Source organism: Fringilla coelebs (genome assembly GCF_963513975.1).
Source record: "Fringilla coelebs genome assembly, chromosome: 15".
Lineage (NCBI taxonomy): Eukaryota > Metazoa > Chordata > Aves > Passeriformes > Fringillidae > Fringilla > Fringilla coelebs.
Window position 1 is genome coordinate 8,187,375 of NC_140041.1, and position 23,099 is coordinate 8,210,473.

At 53.2% G+C, this 23,099-nt stretch overlaps 1 protein-coding gene across 1 annotated transcript in view; it reads right to left on the minus strand.

The window, feature by feature from the left end:
• Positions 1 to 22,438, minus strand: part of RAD50 (RAD50 double strand break repair protein) — a 125,400-nt gene extending 102,962 nt beyond the window's left edge. Inside the window, exons 1-10 of the mRNA XM_084215880.1 lie at positions 22,369 to 22,438; positions 21,275 to 21,454; positions 20,800 to 20,883; positions 20,433 to 20,584; positions 19,099 to 19,284; positions 18,749 to 18,953; positions 18,215 to 18,343; positions 17,831 to 17,996; positions 16,926 to 17,119; positions 16,162 to 16,368 (exon numbers count right to left, since the gene is read on the minus strand). Of these exons, the coding sequence (XP_084072006.1) occupies positions 16,162 to 16,368; positions 16,926 to 17,119; positions 17,831 to 17,996; positions 18,215 to 18,343; positions 18,749 to 18,953; positions 19,099 to 19,284; positions 20,433 to 20,584; positions 20,800 to 20,883; positions 21,275 to 21,403 (1,452 nt within the window). The 5' untranslated portion in view covers positions 21,404 to 21,454; positions 22,369 to 22,438. The remainder of the gene's footprint in view (positions 1 to 16,161; positions 16,369 to 16,925; positions 17,120 to 17,830; positions 17,997 to 18,214; positions 18,344 to 18,748; positions 18,954 to 19,098; positions 19,285 to 20,432; positions 20,585 to 20,799; positions 20,884 to 21,274; positions 21,455 to 22,368) is intronic.
• Positions 22,439 to 23,099: the final 661 nt, after the last annotated feature.

Consider the following 23,099-nt stretch of genomic DNA (forward strand, 5'->3'; position numbering starts at 1 on the left):
TGCCCTAACCCTAGCCTGATTTCCTGCCCTGCCTAGGGTTAGGGTTAGGGTTACGCCTAGGGTTATAGGGTTCCGCAAACTTAAAGGCCCAGAGCTCCGGGCACACTGCAGCTGCAAAGGGCATCCCAGGGGCATCGCAAAACTGCCACAACCTGGCCTCCTCGAGGGCTTTCTCCTTGGCACCTGCCCTAACCCTAGCCTGATTTCCTGCCCTGCCTAGGGTTAGGGTTAGGGTTACGCCTAGGGTTAGGGTTCCGCAAACTAAAAGGCCCAGAGCTCCGGGCACACTGCAGCTGCAAAGGGCATCCCAGGGGCATCGCAAAACTGCCACAACCTGGCCTCCTCGAGGGCTTTCTCCTTGGCACCTGCCCTAACCCTAGCCTGATTTCCTGCCCTGCCTAGGGTTAGGGTTAGGGTTACGCCTAGGGTTAGGGTTCCGCAAACTAAAAGGCCCAGAGCTCCGGGCACACTGCAGCTGCAAAGGGCATCCCAGGGGCATCGCAAAACTGCCACAACCTGGCCTCCTCGAGGGCTTTCTCCTTGGCACCTGCCCTAACCCTAGCCTGATTTCCTGCCCTGCCTAGGGTTAGGGTTAGGGTTAGGGTTACGCCTAGGGTTATAGGGTTCCGCAAACTAAAAGGCCCAGAGCTCCGGGCACACTGCAGCTGCAAAGGGCATCCCAGGGGCATCGCAAAACTGCCACAACCTGGCCTCCTCCAGGGCTTTCTCCTTGGCACCTGCCCTAACCCTAGCCTGATTTCCTGCCCTGCCTAGGGTTAGGGTTAGGGTTAGGGTTACGCCTAGGGTTAGGGTTCCGCAAACTAAAAGGCCCAGAGCTCCGGGCACACTGCAGCTGCAAAGGGCATCCCAGGGGCATCGCAAAACTGCCACAACCTGGCCTCCTCGAGGGCTTTCTCCTTGGCACCTGCCCTAACCCTAGCCTGATTTCCTGCCCTGCCTAGGGTTAGGGTTACGCCTAGGGTTATAGTTCCGCAAACTAAAAGGCCCAGAGCTCCGGGCACACTGCAGCTGCAAAGGGCATCCCAGGGGCATCGCAAAACTGCCACAACCTGGCCTCCTCGAGGGCTTTCTCCTTGGCACCTGCCCTAACCCTAGCCTGATTTCCTGCCCTGCCTAGGGTTAGGGTTACGCCTAGGGTTAGGGTTCCGCAAACTAAAAGGCCCAGAGCTCCGGGCACACTGCAGCTGCAAAGGGCATCCCAGGGGCATCGCAAAACTGCCACAACCTGGCCTCCTCGAGGGCTTTCTCTTTGGCACCTGCCCTAACCCTAGCCTGATTTCCTGCCCTGCCTAGGGTTAGGGTTAGGGTTACGCCTAGGGTTATAGGGTTCCGCAAACTAAAAGGCCCAGAGCTCTGGGCACACTGCAGCTGCAAAGGGCATCCCAGGGGCATCGCAAAACTGCCACAACCTGGCCTCCTCGAGGGCTTTCTCCTTGGCACCTGCCCTAACCCTAGCCTGATTTCCTGCCCTGCCTAGGGTTAGGGTTAGGGTTACGACTAGGGTTATAGGGTTCCGCAAACTAAAAGGCCCAGAGCTCCGGGCACACTGCAGCTGCAAAGGGCATCCCAGGGGCATCGCAAAACTGCCACAACCTGGCCTCCTCGAGGGCTTTCTCCTTGGCACCTGCCCTAACCCTAGCCTGATTTCCTGCCCTGCCTAGGGTTAGGGTTAGGGTTACGACTAGGGTTATAGGGTTCCGCAAACTAAAAGGCCCAGAGCTCCGGGCACACTGCAGCTGCAAAGGGCATCCCAGGGGCATCGCAAAACTGCCACAACCTGGCCTCCTCGAGGGCTTTCTCCTTGGCACCTGCCCTAACCCTAGCCTGATTTCCTGCCCTGCCTAGGGTTAGGGTTAGGGTTAGGGTTACGCCTAGGGTTAGGGTTCCGCAAACTAAAAGGCCCAGAGCTCCGGGCACACTGCAGCTGCAAAGGGCATCCCAGGGGCATCGCAAAACTGCCACAACCTGGCCTCCTCGAGGGCTTTCTCCTTGGCACCTGCCCTAACCCTAGCCTGATTTCCTGCCCTGCCTAGGGTTAGGGTTACGCCTAGGGTTAGGGTTCCGCAAACTAAAAGGCCCAGAGCTCCGGGCACACTGCAGCTGCAAAGGGCATCCCAGGGGCATCGCAAAACTGCCACAACCTGGCCTCCTCGAGGGCTTTCTCCTTGGCACCTGCCCTAACCCTAGCCTGATTTCCTGCCCTGCCTAGGGTTAGGGTTAGGGTTAGGGTTACGCCTAGGGTTAGGGTTCCGCAAACTAAAAGGCCCAGAGCTCCGGGCACACTGCAGCTGCAAAGGGCATCCCAGGGGCATCGCAAAACTGCCACAACCTGGCCTCCTCGAGGGCTTTCTCCTTGGCACCTGCCCTAACCCTAGCCTGATTTCCTGCCCTGCCTAGGGTTAGGGTTAGGGTTAGGGTTACGCCTAGGGTTAGGGTTCCGCAAACTAAAAGGCCCAGAGCTCCGGGCACACTGCAGCTGCAAAGGGCATCCCAGGGGCATCGCAAAACTGCCACAACCTGGCCTCCTCGAGGGCTTTCTCCTTGGCACCTGCCCTAACCCTAGCCTGATTTCCTGCCCTGCCTAGGGTTAGGGTTAGGGTTACGCCTAGGGTTATAGGGTTCCGCAAACTAAAAGGCCCAGAGCTCTGGGCACACTGCAGCTGCAAAGGGCATCCCAGGGGCATCGCAAAACTGCCACAACCTGGCCTCCTCGAGGGCTTTCTCCTTGGCACCTGCCCTAACCCTAGCCTGATTTCCTGCCCTGCCTAGGGTTAGGGTTAGGGTTACGCCTAGGGTTAGGGTTCCGCAAACTAAAAGGCCCAGAGCTCCGGGCACACTGCAGCTGCAAAGGGCATCCCAGGGGTATCGCAAAACTGCCACAACCTGGCCTCCTCCAGGGCTTTCTCCTTGGCACCTGCCCTAACCCTAGCCTGATTTCCTGCCCTGCCTAGGGTTAGGGTTAGGGTTACGACTAGGGTTAGGGTTCCGCAAACTAAAAGGCCCAGAGCTCCGGGCACACTGCAGCTGCAAAGGGCATCCCAGGGGCATCGCAAAACTGCCACAACCTGGCCTCCTCGAGGGCTTTCTCCTTGGCACCTGCCCTAACCCTAGCCTGATTTCCTGCCCTGCCTAGGGTTAGGGTTACGCCTAGGGTTAGGGTTCCGCAAACTAAAAGGCCCAGAGCTCCGGGCACACTGCAGCTGCAAAGGGCATCCCAGGGGCATCGCAAAACTGCCACAACCTGGCCTCCTCGAGGGCTTTCTCCTTGGCACCTGCCCTAACCCTAGCCTGATTTCCTGCCCTGCCTAGGGTTAGGGTTAGGGTTACGCCTAGGGTTAGGGTTCCGCAAACTAAAAGGCCCAGAGCTCTGGGCACACTGCAGCTGCAAAGGGCATCCCAGGGGCATCGCAAAACTGCCACAACCTGGCCTCCTCCAGGGCTTTCTCCTTGGCACCTGCCCTAACCCTAGCCTGATTTCCTGCCCTGCCTAGGGTTAGGGTTAGGGTTACGCCTAGGGTTAGGGTTCCGCAAACTAAAAGGCCCAGAGCTCCGGGCACACTGCAGCTGCAAAGGGCATCCCAGGGGCATCGCAGAACTGCCACAACCTGGCCTCCTCGAGGGCTTTCTCCTTGGCACCTGCCCTAACCCTAGCCTGATTTCCTGCCCTGCCTAGGGTTAGGGTTACGCCTAGGGTTAGGGTTCCGCAAACTAAAAGGCCCAGAGCTCCGGGCACACTGCAGCTGCAAAGGGCATCCCAGGGGCATCGCAAAACTGCCACAACCTGGCCTCCTCGAGGGCTTTCTCCTTGGCACCTGCCCTAACCCTAGCCTGATTTCCTGCCCTGCCTAGGGTTAGGGTTAGGGTTAGGGTTACGCCTAGGGTTAGGGTTCCGCAAACTAAAAGGCCCAGAGCTCCGGGCACACTGCAGCTGCAAAGGGCATCCCAGGGGCATCGCAAAACTGCCACAACCTGGCCTCCTCCAGGGCTTTCTCCTTGGCACCTGCCCTAACCCTAGCCTGATTTCCTGCCCTGCCTAGGGTTAGGGTTAGGGTTACGCCTAGGGTTATAGGGTTCCGCAAACTAAAAGGCCCAGAGCTCCGGGCACACTGCAGCTGCAAAGGGCATCCCAGGGGCATCGCAAAACTGCCACAACCTGGCCTCCTCGAGGGCTTTCTCCTTGGCACCTGCCCTAACCCTAGCCTGATTTCCTGCCCTGCCTAGGGTTAGGGTTAGGGTTACGCCTAGGGTTAGGGTTCCGCAAACTAAAAGGCCCAGAGCTCCGGGCACACTGCAGCTGCAAAGGGCATCCCAGGGGCATCGCAAAACTGCCACAACCTGGCCTCCTCCAGGGCTTTCTCCTTGGCACCTGCCCTAACCCTAGCCTGATTTCCTGCCCTGCCTAGGGTTAGGGTTAGGGTTAGGGTTACGCCTAGGGTTAGGGTTCCGCAAACTAAAAGGCCCAGAGCTCCGGGCACACTGCAGCTGCAAAGGGCATCCCAGGGGCATCGCAAAACTGCCACAACCTGGCCTCCTCGAGGGCTTTCTCCTTGGCACCTGCCCTAACCCTAGCCTGATTTCCTGCCCTGCCTAGGGTTAGGGTTACGCCTAGGGTTATAGTTCCGCAAACTAAAAGGCCCAGAGCTCCGGGCACACTGCAGCTGCAAAGGGCATCCCAGGGGCATCGCAAAACTGCCACAACCTGGCCTCCTCGAGGGCTTTCTCCTTGGCACCTGCCCTAACCCTAGCCTGATTTCCTGCCCTGCCTAGGGTTAGGGTTACGCCTAGGGTTAGGGTTCCGCAAACTAAAAGGCCCAGAGCTCCGGGCACACTGCAGCTGCAAAGGGCATCCCAGGGGCATCGCAAAACTGCCACAACCTGGCCTCCTCGAGGGCTTTCTCTTTGGCACCTGCCCTAACCCTAGCCTGATTTCCTGCCCTGCCTAGGGTTAGGGTTACGACTAGGGTTATAGGGTTCCGCAAACTAAAAGGCCCAGAGCTCCGGGCACACTGCAGCTGCAAAGGGCATCCCAGGGGCATCGCAAAACTGCCACAACCTGGCCTCCTCGAGGGCTTTCTCCTTGGCACCTGCCCTAACCCTAGCCTGATTTCCTGCCCTGCCTAGGGTTAGGGTTAGGGTTAGGGTTACGCCTAGGGTTAGGGTTCCGCAAACTAAAAGGCCCAGAGCTCCGGGCACACTGCAGCTGCAAAGGGCATCCCAGGGGCATCGCAAAACTGCCACAACCTGGCCTCCTCGAGGGCTTTCTCCTTGGCACCTGCCCTAACCCTAGCCTGATTTCCTGCCCTGCCTAGGGTTAGGGTTACGCCTAGGGTTAGGGTTCCGCAAACTAAAAGGCCCAGAGCTCCGGGCACACTGCAGCTGCAAAGGGCATCCCAGGGGCATCGCAAAACTGCCACAACCTGGCCTCCTCCAGGGCTTTCTCCTTGGCACCTGCCCTAACCCTAGCCTGATTTCCTGCCCTGCCTAGGGTTAGGGTTAGGGTTAGGGTTACGCCTAGGGTTAGGGTTCCGCAAACTAAAAGGCCCAGAGCTCCGGGCACACTGCAGCTGCAAAGGGCATCCCAGGGGCATCGCAAAACTGCCACAACCTGGCCTCCTCGAGGGCTTTCTCCTTGGCACCTGCCCTAACCCTAGCCTGATTTCCTGCCCTGCCTAGGGTTAGGGTTAGGGTTACGCCTAGGGTTATAGGGTTCCGCAAACTAAAAGGCCCAGAGCTCCGGGCACACTGCAGCTGCAAAGGGCATCCCAGGGGCATCGCAAAACTGCCACAACCTGGCCTCCTCGAGGGCTTTCTCCTTGGCACCTGCCCTAACCCTAGCCTGATTTCCTGCCCTGCCTAGGGTTAGGGTTAGGGTTACGCCTAGGGTTATAGGGTTTCGCAAACTTAAAGGCCCAGAGCTCCGGGCACACTGCAGCTGCAAAGGGCATCCCAGGGGCATCGCAAAACTGCCACAACCTGGCCTCCTCGAGGGCTTTCTCCTTGGCACCTGCCCTAACCCTAGCCTGATTTCCTGCCCTGCCTAGGGTTAGGGTTAGGGTTACGCCTAGGGTTAGGGTTCCGCAAACTAAAAGGCCCAGAGCTCCGGGCACACTGCAGCTGCAAAGGGCATCCCAGGGGCATCGCAAAACTGCCACAACCTGGCCTCCTCGAGGGCTTTCTCCTTGGCACCTGCCCTAACCCTAGCCTGATTTCCTGCCCTGCCTAGGGTTAGGGTTAGGGTTACGCCTAGGGTTAGGGTTCCGCAAACTAAAAGGCCCAGAGCTCCGGGCACACTGCAGCTGCAAAGGGCATCCCAGGGGCATCGCAAAACTGCCACAACCTGGCCTCCTCGAGGGCTTTCTCCTTGGCACCTGCCCTAACCCTAGCCTGATTTCCTGCCCTGCCTAGGGTTAGGGTTAGGGTTAGGGTTACGCCTAGGGTTATAGGGTTCCGCAAACTAAAAGGCCCAGAGCTCCGGGCACACTGCAGCTGCAAAGGGCATCCCAGGGGCATCGCAAAACTGCCACAACCTGGCCTCCTCCAGGGCTTTCTCCTTGGCACCTGCCCTAACCCTAGCCTGATTTCCTGCCCTGCCTAGGGTTAGGGTTAGGGTTAGGGTTACGCCTAGGGTTAGGGTTCCGCAAACTAAAAGGCCCAGAGCTCCGGGCACACTGCAGCTGCAAAGGGCATCCCAGGGGCATCGCAAAACTGCCACAACCTGGCCTCCTCGAGGGCTTTCTCCTTGGCACCTGCCCTAACCCTAGCCTGATTTCCTGCCCTGCCTAGGGTTAGGGTTACGCCTAGGGTTATAGTTCCGCAAACTAAAAGGCCCAGAGCTCCGGGCACACTGCAGCTGCAAAGGGCATCCCAGGGGCATCGCAAAACTGCCACAACCTGGCCTCCTCGAGGGCTTTCTCCTTGGCACCTGCCCTAACCCTAGCCTGATTTCCTGCCCTGCCTAGGGTTAGGGTTACGCCTAGGGTTAGGGTTCCGCAAACTAAAAGGCCCAGAGCTCCGGGCACACTGCAGCTGCAAAGGGCATCCCAGGGGCATCGCAAAACTGCCACAACCTGGCCTCCTCGAGGGCTTTCTCTTTGGCACCTGCCCTAACCCTAGCCTGATTTCCTGCCCTGCCTAGGGTTAGGGTTAGGGTTACGCCTAGGGTTATAGGGTTCCGCAAACTAAAAGGCCCAGAGCTCTGGGCACACTGCAGCTGCAAAGGGCATCCCAGGGGCATCGCAAAACTGCCACAACCTGGCCTCCTCGAGGGCTTTCTCCTTGGCACCTGCCCTAACCCTAGCCTGATTTCCTGCCCTGCCTAGGGTTAGGGTTAGGGTTACGACTAGGGTTATAGGGTTCCGCAAACTAAAAGGCCCAGAGCTCCGGGCACACTGCAGCTGCAAAGGGCATCCCAGGGGCATCGCAAAACTGCCACAACCTGGCCTCCTCGAGGGCTTTCTCCTTGGCACCTGCCCTAACCCTAGCCTGATTTCCTGCCCTGCCTAGGGTTAGGGTTAGGGTTACGACTAGGGTTATAGGGTTCCGCAAACTAAAAGGCCCAGAGCTCCGGGCACACTGCAGCTGCAAAGGGCATCCCAGGGGCATCGCAAAACTGCCACAACCTGGCCTCCTCGAGGGCTTTCTCCTTGGCACCTGCCCTAACCCTAGCCTGATTTCCTGCCCTGCCTAGGGTTAGGGTTAGGGTTAGGGTTACGCCTAGGGTTAGGGTTCCGCAAACTAAAAGGCCCAGAGCTCCGGGCACACTGCAGCTGCAAAGGGCATCCCAGGGGCATCGCAAAACTGCCACAACCTGGCCTCCTCGAGGGCTTTCTCCTTGGCACCTGCCCTAACCCTAGCCTGATTTCCTGCCCTGCCTAGGGTTAGGGTTACGCCTAGGGTTAGGGTTCCGCAAACTAAAAGGCCCAGAGCTCCGGGCACACTGCAGCTGCAAAGGGCATCCCAGGGGCATCGCAAAACTGCCACAACCTGGCCTCCTCGAGGGCTTTCTCCTTGGCACCTGCCCTAACCCTAGCCTGATTTCCTGCCCTGCCTAGGGTTAGGGTTAGGGTTAGGGTTACGCCTAGGGTTAGGGTTCCGCAAACTAAAAGGCCCAGAGCTCCGGGCACACTGCAGCTGCAAAGGGCATCCCAGGGGCATCGCAAAACTGCCACAACCTGGCCTCCTCGAGGGCTTTCTCCTTGGCACCTGCCCTAACCCTAGCCTGATTTCCTGCCCTGCCTAGGGTTAGGGTTAGGGTTAGGGTTACGCCTAGGGTTAGGGTTCCGCAAACTAAAAGGCCCAGAGCTCCGGGCACACTGCAGCTGCAAAGGGCATCCCAGGGGCATCGCAAAACTGCCACAACCTGGCCTCCTCGAGGGCTTTCTCCTTGGCACCTGCCCTAACCCTAGCCTGATTTCCTGCCCTGCCTAGGGTTAGGGTTAGGGTTACGCCTAGGGTTATAGGGTTCCGCAAACTAAAAGGCCCAGAGCTCTGGGCACACTGCAGCTGCAAAGGGCATCCCAGGGGCATCGCAAAACTGCCACAACCTGGCCTCCTCGAGGGCTTTCTCCTTGGCACCTGCCCTAACCCTAGCCTGATTTCCTGCCCTGCCTAGGGTTAGGGTTAGGGTTACGCCTAGGGTTAGGGTTCCGCAAACTAAAAGGCCCAGAGCTCCGGGCACACTGCAGCTGCAAAGGGCATCCCAGGGGTATCGCAAAACTGCCACAACCTGGCCTCCTCCAGGGCTTTCTCCTTGGCACCTGCCCTAACCCTAGCCTGATTTCCTGCCCTGCCTAGGGTTAGGGTTAGGGTTACGACTAGGGTTAGGGTTCCGCAAACTAAAAGGCCCAGAGCTCCGGGCACACTGCAGCTGCAAAGGGCATCCCAGGGGCATCGCAAAACTGCCACAACCTGGCCTCCTCGAGGGCTTTCTCCTTGGCACCTGCCCTAACCCTAGCCTGATTTCCTGCCCTGCCTAGGGTTAGGGTTACGCCTAGGGTTAGGGTTCCGCAAACTAAAAGGCCCAGAGCTCCGGGCACACTGCAGCTGCAAAGGGCATCCCAGGGGCATCGCAAAACTGCCACAACCTGGCCTCCTCGAGGGCTTTCTCCTTGGCACCTGCCCTAACCCTAGCCTGATTTCCTGCCCTGCCTAGGGTTAGGGTTAGGGTTACGCCTAGGGTTAGGGTTCCGCAAACTAAAAGGCCCAGAGCTCTGGGCACACTGCAGCTGCAAAGGGCATCCCAGGGGCATCGCAAAACTGCCACAACCTGGCCTCCTCCAGGGCTTTCTCCTTGGCACCTGCCCTAACCCTAGCCTGATTTCCTGCCCTGCCTAGGGTTAGGGTTAGGGTTACGCCTAGGGTTAGGGTTCCGCAAACTAAAAGGCCCAGAGCTCCGGGCACACTGCAGCTGCAAAGGGCATCCCAGGGGCATCGCAGAACTGCCACAACCTGGCCTCCTCGAGGGCTTTCTCCTTGGCACCTGCCCTAACCCTAGCCTGATTTCCTGCCCTGCCTAGGGTTAGGGTTACGCCTAGGGTTAGGGTTCCGCAAACTAAAAGGCCCAGAGCTCCGGGCACACTGCAGCTGCAAAGGGCATCCCAGGGGCATCGCAAAACTGCCACAACCTGGCCTCCTCGAGGGCTTTCTCCTTGGCACCTGCCCTAACCCTAGCCTGATTTCCTGCCCTGCCTAGGGTTAGGGTTAGGGTTAGGGTTACGCCTAGGGTTAGGGTTCCGCAAACTAAAAGGCCCAGAGCTCCGGGCACACTGCAGCTGCAAAGGGCATCCCAGGGGCATCGCAAAACTGCCACAACCTGGCCTCCTCCAGGGCTTTCTCCTTGGCACCTGCCCTAACCCTAGCCTGATTTCCTGCCCTGCCTAGGGTTAGGGTTAGGGTTACGCCTAGGGTTATAGGGTTCCGCAAACTAAAAGGCCCAGAGCTCCGGGCACACTGCAGCTGCAAAGGGCATCCCAGGGGCATCGCAAAACTGCCACAACCTGGCCTCCTCGAGGGCTTTCTCCTTGGCACCTGCCCTAACCCTAGCCTGATTTCCTGCCCTGCCTAGGGTTAGGGTTAGGGTTACGCCTAGGGTTAGGGTTCCGCAAACTAAAAGGCCCAGAGCTCCGGGCACACTGCAGCTGCAAAGGGCATCCCAGGGGCATCGCAAAACTGCCACAACCTGGCCTCCTCCAGGGCTTTCTCCTTGGCACCTGCCCTAACCCTAGCCTGATTTCCTGCCCTGCCTAGGGTTAGGGTTAGGGTTAGGGTTACGCCTAGGGTTATAGGGTTCCGCAAACTAAAAGGCCCAGAGCTCCGGGCACACTGCAGCTGCAAAGGGCATCCCAGGGGCATCGCAAAACTGCCACAACCTGGCCTCCTCCAGGGCTTTCTCCTTGGCACCTGCCCTAACCCTAGCCTGATTTCCTGCCCTGCCTAGGGTTAGGGTTAGGGTTACGACTAGGGTTAGGGTTCCGCAAACTAAAAGGCCCAGAGCTCCGGGCACACTGCAGCTGCAAAGGGCATCCCAGGGGCATCGCAAAACTGCCACAACCTGGCCTCCTCGAGGGCTTTCTCCTTGGCACCTGCCCTAACCCTAGCCTGATTTCCTGCCCTGCCTAGGGTTAGGGTTAGGGTTACGCCTAGGGTTAGGGTTCCGCAAACTAAAAGGCCCAGAGCTCCGGGCACACTGCAGCTGCAAAGGGCATCCCAGGGGCATCGCAAAACTGCCACAACCTGGCCTCCTCGAGGGCTTTCTCCTTGGCACCTGCCCTAACCCTAGCCTGATTTCCTGCCCTGCCTAGGGTTAGGGTTAGGGTTACGCCTAGGGTTAGGGTTCCGCAAACTAAAAGGGCCAGAGCTCCGGGCACACTGCAGCTGCAAAGGGCATCCCAGGGGCATCGCAAAACTGCCACAACCTGGCCTCCTCGAGGGCTTTCTCCTTGGCACCTGCCCTAACCCTAGCCTGATTTCCTGCCCTGCCTAGGGTTAGGGTTAGGGTTACGCCTAGGGTTAGGGTTCCGCAAACTAAAAGGCCCAGAGCTCTGGGCACACTGCAGCTGCAAAGGGCATCCCAGGGGCATCGCAAAACTGCCACAACCTGGCCTCCTCGAGGGCTTTCTCCTTGGCACCTGCCCTAACCCTAGCCTGATTTCCTGCCCTGCCTAGGGTTAGGGTTAGGGTTACGCCTAGGGTTAGGGTTCCGCAAACTAAAAGGCCCAGAGCTCCGGGCACACTGCAGCTGCAAAGGGCATCCCAGGGGCATCGCAAAACTGCCACAACCTGGCCTCCTCGAGGGCTTTCTCCTTGGCACCTGCCCTAACCCTAGCCTGATTTCCTGCCCTGCCTAGGGTTAGGGTTACGCCTAGGGTTAGGGTTCCGCAAACTAAAAGGCCCAGAGCTCCGGGCACACTGCAGCTGCAAAGGGCATCCCAGGGGCATCGCAAAACTGCCACAACCTGGCCTCCTCGAGGGCTTTCTCCTTGGCACCTGCCCTAACCCTAGCCTGATTTCCTGCCCTGCCTAGGGTTAGGGTTAGGGTTACGCCTAGGGTTATAGGGTTCCGCAAACTAAAAGGCCCAGAGCTCCGGGCACACTGCAGCTGCAAAGGGCATCCCAGGGGCATCGCAAAACTGCCACAACCTGGCCTCCTCGAGGGCTTTCTCCTTGGCACCTGCCCTAACCCTAGCCTGATTTCCTGCCCTGCCTAGGGTTAGGGTTAGGGTTACGACTAGGGTTATAGGGTTCCGCAAACTAAAAGGCCCAGAGCTCCGGGCACACTGCAGCTGCAAAGGGCATCCCAGGGGCATCGCAAAACTGCCACAACCTGGCCTCCTCGAGGGCTTTCTCCTTGGCACCTGCCCTAACCCTAGCCTGATTTCCTGCCCTGCCTAGGGTTAGGGTTAGGGTTACGACTAGGGTTATAGGGTTCCGCAAACTAAAAGGCCCAGAGCTCCGGGCACACTGCAGCTGCAAAGGGCATCCCAGGGGCATCGCAAAACTGCCACAACCTGGCCTCCTCGAGGGCTTTCTCCTTGGCACCTGCCCTAACCCTAGCCTGATTTCCTGCCCTGCCTAGGGTTAGGGTTAGGGTTAGGGTTACGCCTAGGGTTAGGGTTCCGCAAACTAAAAGGCCCAGAGCTCCAGGCACACTGCAGCTGCAAAGGGCATCCCAGGGGCATCGCAAAACTGCCACAACCTGGCCTCCTCGAGGGCTTTCTCCTTGGCACCTGCCCTAACCCTAGCCTGATTTCCTGCCCTGCCTAGGGTTAGGGTTAGGGTTAGGGTTAGGGTTCCGCAAACTAAAAGGCCCAGAGCTCCGGGCACACTGCAGCTGCAAAGGGCATCCCAGGGGCATCGCAAAACTGCCACAACCTGGCCTCCTCGAGGGCTTTCTCCTTGGCACCTGCCCTAACCCTAGCCTGATTTCCTGCCCTGCCTAGGGTTAGGGTTAGGGTTACGCCTAGGGTTATACGGTTCCGCAAACTAAAAGGCCCAGAGCTCCGGGCACACTGCAGCTGCAAAGGGCATCCCAGGGGCATCGCAAAACTGCCACAACCTGGCCTCCTCGAGGGCTTTCTCCTTGGCACCTGCCCTAACCCTAGCCTGATTTCCTGCCCTGCCTAGGGTTAGGGTTACGCCTAGGGTTAGGGTTCCGCAAACTAAAAGGCCCAGAGCTCTGGGCACACTGCAGCTGCAAAGGGCATCCCAGGGGCATCGCAAAACTGCCACAACCTGGCCTCCTCCAGGGCTTTCTCCTTGGCACCTGCCCTAACCCTAGCCTGATTTCCTGCCCTGCCTAGGGTTAGGGTTAGGGTTACGCCTAGGGTTATAGGGTTCCGCAAACTAAAAGGCCCAGAGCTCTGGGCACACTGCAGCTGCAAAGGGCATCCCAGGGGCATCGCAAAACTGCCACAACCTGGCCTCCTCGAGGGCTTTCTCCTTGGCACCTGCCCTAACCCTAGCCTGATTTCCTGCCCTGCCTAGGGTTAGGGTTAGGGTTACGCCTAGGGTTATAGGGTTCCGCAAACTAAAAGGCCCAGAGCTCCGGGCACACTGCAGCTGCAAAGGGCATCCCAGGGGCATCGCAAAACTGCCACAACCTGGCCTCCTCCAGGGCTTTCTCCTTGGCACCTGCCCTAACCCTAGCCTGATTTCCTGCCCTGCCTAGGGTTAGGGTTAGGGTTACGCCTAGGGTTATAGGGTTCCGCAAACTAAAAGGCCCAGAGCTCCGGGCACACTGCAGCTGCAAAGGGCATCCCAGGGGCATCGCAAAACTGCCACAACCTGGCCTCCTCGAGGGCTTTCTCCTTGGCACCTGCCCTAACCCTAGCCTGATTTCCTGCCCTGCCTAGGGTTAGGGTTAGGGTTACGACTAGGGTTATAGGGTTCCGCAAACTAAAAGGCCCAGAGCTCCGGGCACACTGCAGCTGCAAAGGGCATCCCAGGGGCATCGCAAAACTGCCACAACCTGGCCTCCTCGAGGGCTTTCTCCTTGGCACCTGCCCTAACCCTAGCCTGATTTCCTGCCCTGCCTAGGGTTAGGGTTAGGGTTACGCCTAGGGTTATAGGGTTCCGCAAACTAAAAGGCCCAGAGCTCCGGGCACACTGCAGCTGCAAAGGGCATCCCAGGGGCATCGCAAAACTGCCACAACCTGGCCTCCTCGAGGGCTTTCTCCTTGGCACCTGCCCTAACCCTAGCCTGATTTCCTGCCCTGCCTAGGGTTAGGGTTACGCCTAGGGTTAGGGTTCCGCAAACTAAAAGGCCCAGAGCTCCGGGCACACTGCAGCTGCAAAGGGCATCCCAGGGGCATCGCAAAACTGCCACAACCTGGCCTCCTCGAGGGCTTTCTCCTTGGCACCTGCCCTAACCCTAGCCTGATTTCCTGCCCTGCCTAGGGTTAGGGTTAGGGTTAGGGTTACGCCTAGGGTTAGGGTTCCGCAAACTAAAAGGCCCAGAGCTCCGGGCACACTGCAGCTGCAAAGGGCATCCCAGGGGCATCGCAAAACTGCCACAACCTGGCCTCCTCGAGGGCTTTCTCCTTGGCACCTGCCCTAACCCTAGCCTGATTTCCTGCCCTGCCTAGGGTTAGGGTTAGGGTTACGCCTAGGGTTATAGGGTTCCGCAAACTAAAAGGCCCAGAGCTCCGGGCACACTGCAGCTGCAAAGGGCATCCCAGGGGCATCGCAAAACTGCCACAACCTGGCCTCCTCGAGGGCTTTCTACCTGGCACCTGCCCTAACCCTAGCCTGATTTCCTGCCCTGCCTAGGGTTAGGGTTACGCCTAGGGTTAGGGTTCCGCAAACTAAAAGGCCCAGAGCTCCGGGCACACTGCAGCTGCAAAGGGCATCCCAGGGGCATCGCAAAACTGCCACAACCTGGCCTCCTCGAGGGCTTTCTCCTTGGCACCTGCCCTAACCCTAGCCTGATTTCCTGCCCTGCCTAGGGTTAGGGTTACGCCTAGGGTTAGGGTTCCGCAAACTAAAAGGCCCAGAGCTCCGGGCACACTGCAGCTGCAAAGGGCATCCCAGGGGCATCGCAAAACTGCCACAACCTGGCCTCCTCGAGGGCTTTCTCCTTGGCACCTGCCCTAACCCTAGCCTGATTTCCTGCCCTGCCTAGGGTTAGGGTTAGGGTTACGCCTAGGGTTAGGGTTCCGCAAACTAAAAGGCCCAGAGCTCCGGGCACACTGCAGCTGCAAAGGGCATCCCAGGGGCATCGCAAAACTGCCACAACCTGGCCTCCTCGAGGGCTTTCTCCTTGGCACCTGCCCTAACCCTAGCCTGATTTCCTGCCCTGCCTAGGGTTAGGGTTACACCTAGGGTTAGGGTTTTGAAAACCACAAAGCCCAGAGATGCAGGCACACTGCAGCTGAAAAAGGCATCCCTAGGGGAACACAAAACTGCCACAACGTGGCTTCCTCCACGGCTCTTTCACTGGAAGCAGCCTAAGACTAAGGCTGCCTTTCCTGCCTAGGGTTAAGGTTAGGGTTATACCTAGGGTTAGGGTTTTGAAAACCACAAATCCCAGAGATCCAGGCACACGGCAGATGAAAAAGGCATCCCAGGGAAACACAAAACTGCCACAACATGGCTTCTTCCATGGCTTCTTCGTAGGAACCAGCATTAGACCCAGACGGCCTTTACTGCCTAGATTTAGGGTTATGCCTAGGGTTAGGGTTACACCTAGGGTTAGGGTTTTGAAAACCACAAAGCCCAGAGATCCAGGCACACTGCAGATGAAAAAGGCATCCCTAGGGGAACACAAAACTGCCACAACATGGCTTCCACCACGGCTTTTTCTTGGATTCAGCCTTGGCCCAAAGATGCGTTTTCTGCCTAAACCTAGGCTTATGCCTAGGTTTAAAGTTTTGAAAACCATGTTGTGGAAGTTTTATGTTCTCCTTGGATGCCTTTTGCAGCTTCTCCAGGAAGTAGCTTTTCTGGCAATGACACAAGATGTGTAAAAATTAAATACAGAATGACAAAGGCTATGACTGATGTGGGGCAAGAAAAGCTACTAAAAATTATTGCATGCGGTCCTGGAATGCTGCACAGCCTCCAGTTGCTCATGCGTTTACCAGAATCTCACTCATACTTAGTTTGATTTTCTGTATTTTAGTATCTACTCTATATTAAATTTGGAATTACCCTAGTGAGGAGTCTAGAAAAAACACTGTCAGGCCCAATTCATATACTGCTAGCAAACATAAAATATTTGGCCACAAAGGCATAAGTAGCTGTTCAGCTGGAACATAAAATGCTTGTAACTTTACTTCACCAGATAAAAGACTTACAACCAACTCACACAGTTATCTCCAAAGTACATAGAATGCAACTTTCAATCCCAGTAATTTGAGAGTAACTAATCTCCTACTTGGCAGCTGTGCTATTGCCTAGTTTACAACTCACAAAACAGAAGCAGCACATTCTATGTGTGGACTGTACAAAAAACAAGGCAGTGAACAGACCCTGCCCCAAAGGGTGCACTACCTGGACAAAGCATACAGGGTATTAAAAGGGCAGAAACACATCTGAAAGAGTAAACATCAAGGGGGGTTATGGGTTTTGGTGTATTTTTTTAACAATAAAGCCACAATAAAACCTTCAAGCTTCTATAATTTCTTCAATTATACACTAACTTACCATCTCGCCAATCTCCTCATCCAACTCGCTAATCCTGTCTGAAAACCCCTCCAACTGCTGCAATTCACATTTGACATTCTTCAGCTCTGCTTGTTTCTTATTTTGTATGTCTGATTTCAGGTCAATGGTTCTTTCTAATCCAGTTTTCTTGTCTCTTATTTCATCTATCTGTTTTTGTTTCATTGTTTCTTTCTGTGCAAATTCTCTCTGAAAGAAGATCAGCAATAATATACTCATTATTTTTCCACAGGAAAATATTTTAAAATACTTCTTCATACTAGTGTGCCAATATTCACCACAGCAAAACATTGAAATACTGAGAAAACTACAACTTGTCCAAAATTATCTGCTGAAATGTTTCTGATAGCAAGATGCAGATGCACCATACCAGTAGCATTCTGTAATACAGCAACATCTTGAACACGACTTCAACAAAAAGTTGTTTATTTTTAAACCAGCTGCCCACTGTAATTCGTTCTCAGGTTTTTGAACTTATCAGTGATCCACCTGCATGAGGACTGCTAGAAGAACAGAAGAACCTCTCTGATGATCTGCCTGCTCAATAGCCTTCGTGACCACTATTAATTCCAAAACTTCCATGGAAAGATGCAGATTATACATTACCAAGAATTCTAAAAAAAAAACCAACTTCAGCTCCTCCCCTACCCCCCAACACTTTTTCCCAGCACCATAAAGACCCATGTGGACCAATAAAACATCAATGGCCCATACAAATGACACTACTTAAACAACAAAATTCTTACCATCATACGATTTGCAGCTTCTGTGTCTCTGTCCTGCCTGTCCTTCACCAGCCTGCCAAAACTGGCAATGTGCCTGTCATTGAAAGGGGCTCTCTCAAAGCCATCCAACTCCAGCTGTGCTGCCAGAGACTGAATTAAGGAATCCCTGGTCACAATGTGCTCCTGGTGACGATCTGCCTGCAGTTGGAGACGACCTCCACAAAAAGAAAAAGTGACACAAATGTTCCAAAACTGAGGCAGAAGACACACTTAGGATTCAAAGCCAGTTGAAAGCCTTTGAAATCTTGAAGTATTTTTCAACAACACAAAAAGCTATGGAACACAAAGCTATAGGTAGAGATTGCTATTTCAGGCAACTAAATTCTTATGAATTAAATAAATCAGTAATTCAAAAGCAAGCCTCTAAAATCACTAAAAATATTATTCTGATAAAGCCCAAAATGATTTATTCTGATAAAGCCCAAAATGAAGCCCAAACACATTTTATGTAAGCATGTATTCTGTGACTCAACTACTACAGCTTTGCTGAAATTCCCAGAACCCATCAAAAAAGGATACATAATTGAAAGAACATTAACTTCAAGCCCTCTGACTTGTCCCCAGACTCCACATGAGACATGGAGAATGCCAGGCATTCAGCTTTCATGCTTTTTCTCTGTTATATGACAAAATATATTACATGTTGTAATTATAGCTCAGAAAAAAACGCCTGTTAGAAACTCCAGGAGAAAAACACCTAAACTTGTCCACCAGCAGGACACTCCCACCCCACTGTGCAGGTGAACCTCAACTAACACACATTTTAGGAGTTTTGTCCAGTTCAGATCACTTCAATTATCAGTAGTTCCATTTCAGATTTAATTACATTATAAAACATACAAGACTATAAATGAAGTCTGAATTACCTCGTTCAATAAGCAGCTCTGATTTCTCACTGTTAAATCTCTGGCACTCTTTAGTGGCTCTATCTAAATCACGCTTACAGTCCGACAATCTCTTCTCCTTCTCCTTCACCATTCTCTGGTGGTTCTGGTATCTATCCCTTAGTTCTTCATCTGTTCCTTGAAAAACCTGTACACCACATACAAATTCTCAAGTCAATTACTGATGTTTTAAACATGTATAGTTTTTACCACAATAGAATTAAAGGAATAAAAGTTTAACACTTCACATGCAGATTTTCTATAATAAGACATACAAGGGGAAAATTTGCAGCAAGCAAAACAGGAAAACTGTTTTTCTTAGACTGATAAAGTAAAATAATCTAATTTTTTTGTCATAAAGGCAACCGTTTTCATCTTCTGTTGCAAATCTTGATTATCTTTTTCCATCTGCCGCTTCCTGCTCTCCAGGGCCTTCACATCATTGTCCAACCTCATTACTTTTGTGAGATTCTGTTCAACTACTGCCAGAGAGCTCTGCAAAAGAATGTAGTAAGTAAAATATCTCATCAGCTCATGAACCCCATAATCAATTATTTTAAGTGCAAAACCTCCAGTTTCATTAAATATGTTTTTAAAATAGGGAATTCTAAGTTTTAGTTTCTTTTTATAGCTTAAAATGGTTTTAGATACCAGCTAAATTTGAGAGAGATTTTAAACTGACAAAAAACCAATGCTGCTATAAGAATTCTGTTCTTAACCCTTCAATGACCGTTTACAGATTAGAGCAGCATCTGCCAGGTGAGTTGAGGTATGCTTGAGTCTGCTGCAGGGCAAAGGATTAGATTTAAAAGTGCAAGATTTTAACCAAAAAATTCATCCACCTTTCACTTCTTTTATTGCTTCGTATTAAAGTATTAACATAATCCTCATGGAAATTACCTTTAGCGGCTCAAGCTGGTTCTCAATTGATACTACATTCTCCTTAGAAGCAGCCAGTTGAGCTTCTCTGTTGCTGAGATGATCCTGGATTTCCTGTGCTTTCTCTTTATTCTGTTTCAGATATTTCAGTTCTGTCTGATACTCTTTTACTTTGAAGCCTTGTTTCAGTCGTAGCTGACGTATAGCTTCGAGTGCTTTGATATACCTTTAAAGAAAGCAAAATTTCAGCTGCTTTGGCAGTACAGCAATACTGATGTATGAAACAGTGTCTTAGACATTTTTATTAACATTTATGTCATGAGAAGACATTTTTTACTTAGTTTTTATGTAATTACAATAAAGGGAAAAACCTTGTTGCTGAAAAGATCTCATCAAATTTTTGTTTCAGGGCCTTCCCTTCACTTAATGGCCAGTTGGATTCTTCTTGGTGACAGAAAATGACATTGGTAAGCACAGATTTGGAAACACCAAGGGCGCTGATCATCTCCCTATCTATTTCAGCACACTTGGAACTCAGACTGACCTTCTCACCATGCCTGTGGAGACAAAGAAAATCGCAAAAGTTGTTACTGGCAAGTTCTTCAAAAAGCTGCATTTTAACAGTATAACCTCATTTTAACATACCCATTCAAAAATTTAACAAGTAACAATTTTTAAGCACAAAATTACCATGCTCAACAAAGGCATTTAACACTGCCAGTTTCTGAAGTCAGACTGTGTCACATATTAGAACTCTAAGGAACCACCACAGGGGGAAGGACAGCTCTTGAATTTAAGGAATACACTTAAGCAGTGGAGATGGGAGTTAAACATGGGCCAAAAACTATGTGAAACTGAAAATGGTACTAAAGAAAGTAAAGCCTACATACTCCACACAACGATACTTTCAAGCTGTACCCTACAATCACAGAATCATGGAATGATTTGGGTTGGAAATGTCCATGCCACCTATCTCATTCCCTCTGCCATGAGAGGGATGCTACTCACAGAACCAGGTTGCTCCAAGCCCCATCACTCTGGCCTTGACCACTCTCAGATATGGGGCAGCCACAGCTTCCCTGGGGAACCTCTGCCAGTGCCTCACCACCCTTATCACCAATAAAGTTTCCTGTTGTCATCATATTTCAAAAGTCTCATACCTTCTCGGTGATTTCTCATGGGCAGCTCTTCACAGCACTGACTCCTTCTTCTTCACAGCCAACAACTCCAATTCTCTTCACAGCACAACCAACAAACCCCAACTCTCTTCACAGCACAACCAACAAACCCCAACTCTCTTCACAGCACAACCAACAAACCCCAACTCTCTTCACAGCACTCTTCTTATTGGATACAGCTGTGGCTTATTAAGGGCAGGCCTGTTCCTAATCTTTGGTGATTAGTACAGCTGCAACTCCTCAGGTGTGAGATTACCTTCTCCACTTGTTTTTTTTACATTCTATCCCTCCACAGTTTCCAAATAAATGCAAGTCAACAGTATTTCTTAGCGCCACAGCTATCAGATGTGGGATTTTTCAATCACCTAACAGATAAAGGAATGAAACTACACATCTTTATAATCTAAAAAAACTAGTAGCTATGTCAAGGAGTACATTATGTAATTCTCTCTTATCTGATGCATAAAAATATACCAAATCCAAACCTATCTTCATGCCAAAGTAAGAAGAAACACTTGACAACTTACTTCATTCTAGTAATGACAGATTCCAGTGTTTTAAATTCAGAAGTCTTGCCTTTCTGGGTGCAGACCATGGAGCGCTGCACAGCCACGACCTCCCCGTTGACATCTCGGAACTGCAACCGAATCTGAGCTCGAACATCAGTTTCATTGGCAACCTTTGGTAAAAGCAAAAAAAGCAGAATTCCTCTCAAGGGCCAAAGGAATGTGTGCCTCTCCAGCTGTGGAGTATGCTCTAATCACCCCCAGTTCTCTGCTTTTCTTCATTTCAGCTCACGGCTGGCTACGACTTGAGCATCCCTGTTTTTTTCACAACCTGAGTGCAGTGGAATATTTTACTGAGGAGTAAACACATTTAGTCACTATGACTTACCTTTGGATCATGAACAAATGTTTTTCCTTTGGTGCCAGGAGGAAAATCACCAGTGGTTATATATTTAAGGCATTCAATGATAGTCTAAGAAAACAGAAGTAAGTATATAGTTATAAAGACAAATTCAGAGTAACCAAGATGGACTACAAGCAAATCCACAGTAACAGCCCAAACACAAATGAGTTAGGTACATAAACACAGAGAAACAACATTTTAATTTTTGAGTACCATGAAAATACAATACTTTGCAAAAGCAGTTTTAATCAGGATCTGGATCACTTTCCTATGAAAAAATACCAACCAGTGCTCTGCAAATTCCAGGCATGAAAGTAGATTTCTAATAACACTAAACAACACAATACTTACAGCAAACAGCATGACTTTTGCAAAATTATTAAATATCTTTCTGTAGAAATTATTACTCACATGTTATGGCCCATTTATAACTCAAATCCAAACATAAAGTGAGGCTTACCGTTTTTCCTGCACCATTTGGTCCCACCAAAATAGTTAATGGACTAAAGAAAGTGATAATTTGTTTATCTTTATCTTCTATCCCAAAACTCCTCACTCCGAGGATACTCATTTTTTCAATCCTCGCCATTTCTACTGAACAACTTCTGTTCCAAAGTCAGAGGTGAAAACACTGTAAATCCTGTAAAACGGAGCTTTGTGAAAAATCCAGTAGGCAGAAATCACAATAGACTGCTGAAAGCTGACTAAACACCGATACAAGCAAGTAAAGCCTCCACACAGTACTTTCAAACTGTACCCTACAATCATGGAATCATGGAATGATTGGATCAGATATTTAAAAACACAGCTAAGGTTCTTCAGTTACTACTCCAGGTACAAAACATATGAAGGCAAGACCTTATTTTTTTCAAACTGAGAAATTAATCAACTCCAAGCTAAGTCCCACACTATGTATCATAAAATCAAACCTTTATTCCTCTTCACAAACACTATGCACATGCCTTCAGAATGCCCCAAATAGAGGAGAAGCCCCAATATTTTTTCTCCTTCGACAAGCCACTGTTGTACTGCAACACCCAACACCGTGCAAGCTGTGCCAATGCCTGTTTCTCACAGGCATATCCATCACCATATCCATCACCCTGTCCCAGTTCGTGCTGTGAAGAGGAAGGCTCGAGCCTTCCCAGGCCATGGGGCGGGCAGAGACATCGGGCTGCGCTCGTGTGGGAGCTGCCCCGGGCACTGGAGGGCTCTGGGGGAGGCACCTCCGCCTGCGAGCCCCATCCCCCGCCTGTGTGGTGTGTGTGTGTGGCTGCGTACTCCGGGGGTGTTCACGATGGCCCGGGCTCGGCCCTCCCGCGGCTCCTCCGGGGGTGCCCGGCGGGGCTCGGCCCGGGACAGGGCATTTCCTGCCGAGGCAGAGGTGGCAGCGGGGCTTTCCCGCCCGGAGCTCCGCGCCGCGCCGGGGGCGGACATTTTCCAGGGAGCCATCCCTCCCCGCAGCCGAGCGAGCCGAGCGAGCCGAGCCCGCCGCGGTACCGCGCCCCCGGCCCGGCCGTCCCCTTTCCCCGTTTCCCCCGTCCCCGCGGTTACCTCTGCCCGCCGCCGCCGCCGCCGGCCCGCGCCCCGTCAGGCCCCGCGCCCGCCCCGGCCCGGCCCGGCCCCGCCATGGCGGCCCGCCCACCGCTCGCACCGCCCCCCGGCCGCCGGGGCTCGCACCGCGCCGTGAGGGTGCTTGCCGGGCTGCGGTGTCCTTTGAGGGCTCAGAATGGAGCGATAGCGATGGAGTTTTGAGGCGGTATCGTGGTTTGAACCCAGCTGGAAATGAATCACAGGATAAGCTCAGTTGGAGGGACCCACAAGGGTCATCGAGTCCGGCTGCTGGCCCTGTTTCTAAGAATCACACCATCTGCCTTGAGCCTTGCCCAAACGCCTCTTCAGCTCTGTCAGGCTCGATGTTGTGACCACTTCCCTGGGGAGCCTGTTCAATGCCCACCCACCCTCTGGGTGAAGAGCCTTTTCCTGATACCCACTGTAAACTTCCGCTGACACAGTTTCAGGCCATCCCTCAAGTCCTATCACCGCTCACCACAGAGAAGAGATCGGTATCTGCCGCTGTACCCAGCTGCAAGACGTACCCTCAGTCTCATCCAGGCTGAACAGACCAAGTACCCTCAGCTGCCCCTTGTATGGCTTCTTCTCCAGACCCTTCCCCATCCTCACTGTCCTCCCTTGGACACTCTCTAATAGCTTTAATATCTGTCTTATATTGTGATGATGGGTCACTGCGAAGCCACTGGATCTTCCCCCCCAGCTGCAGTGGA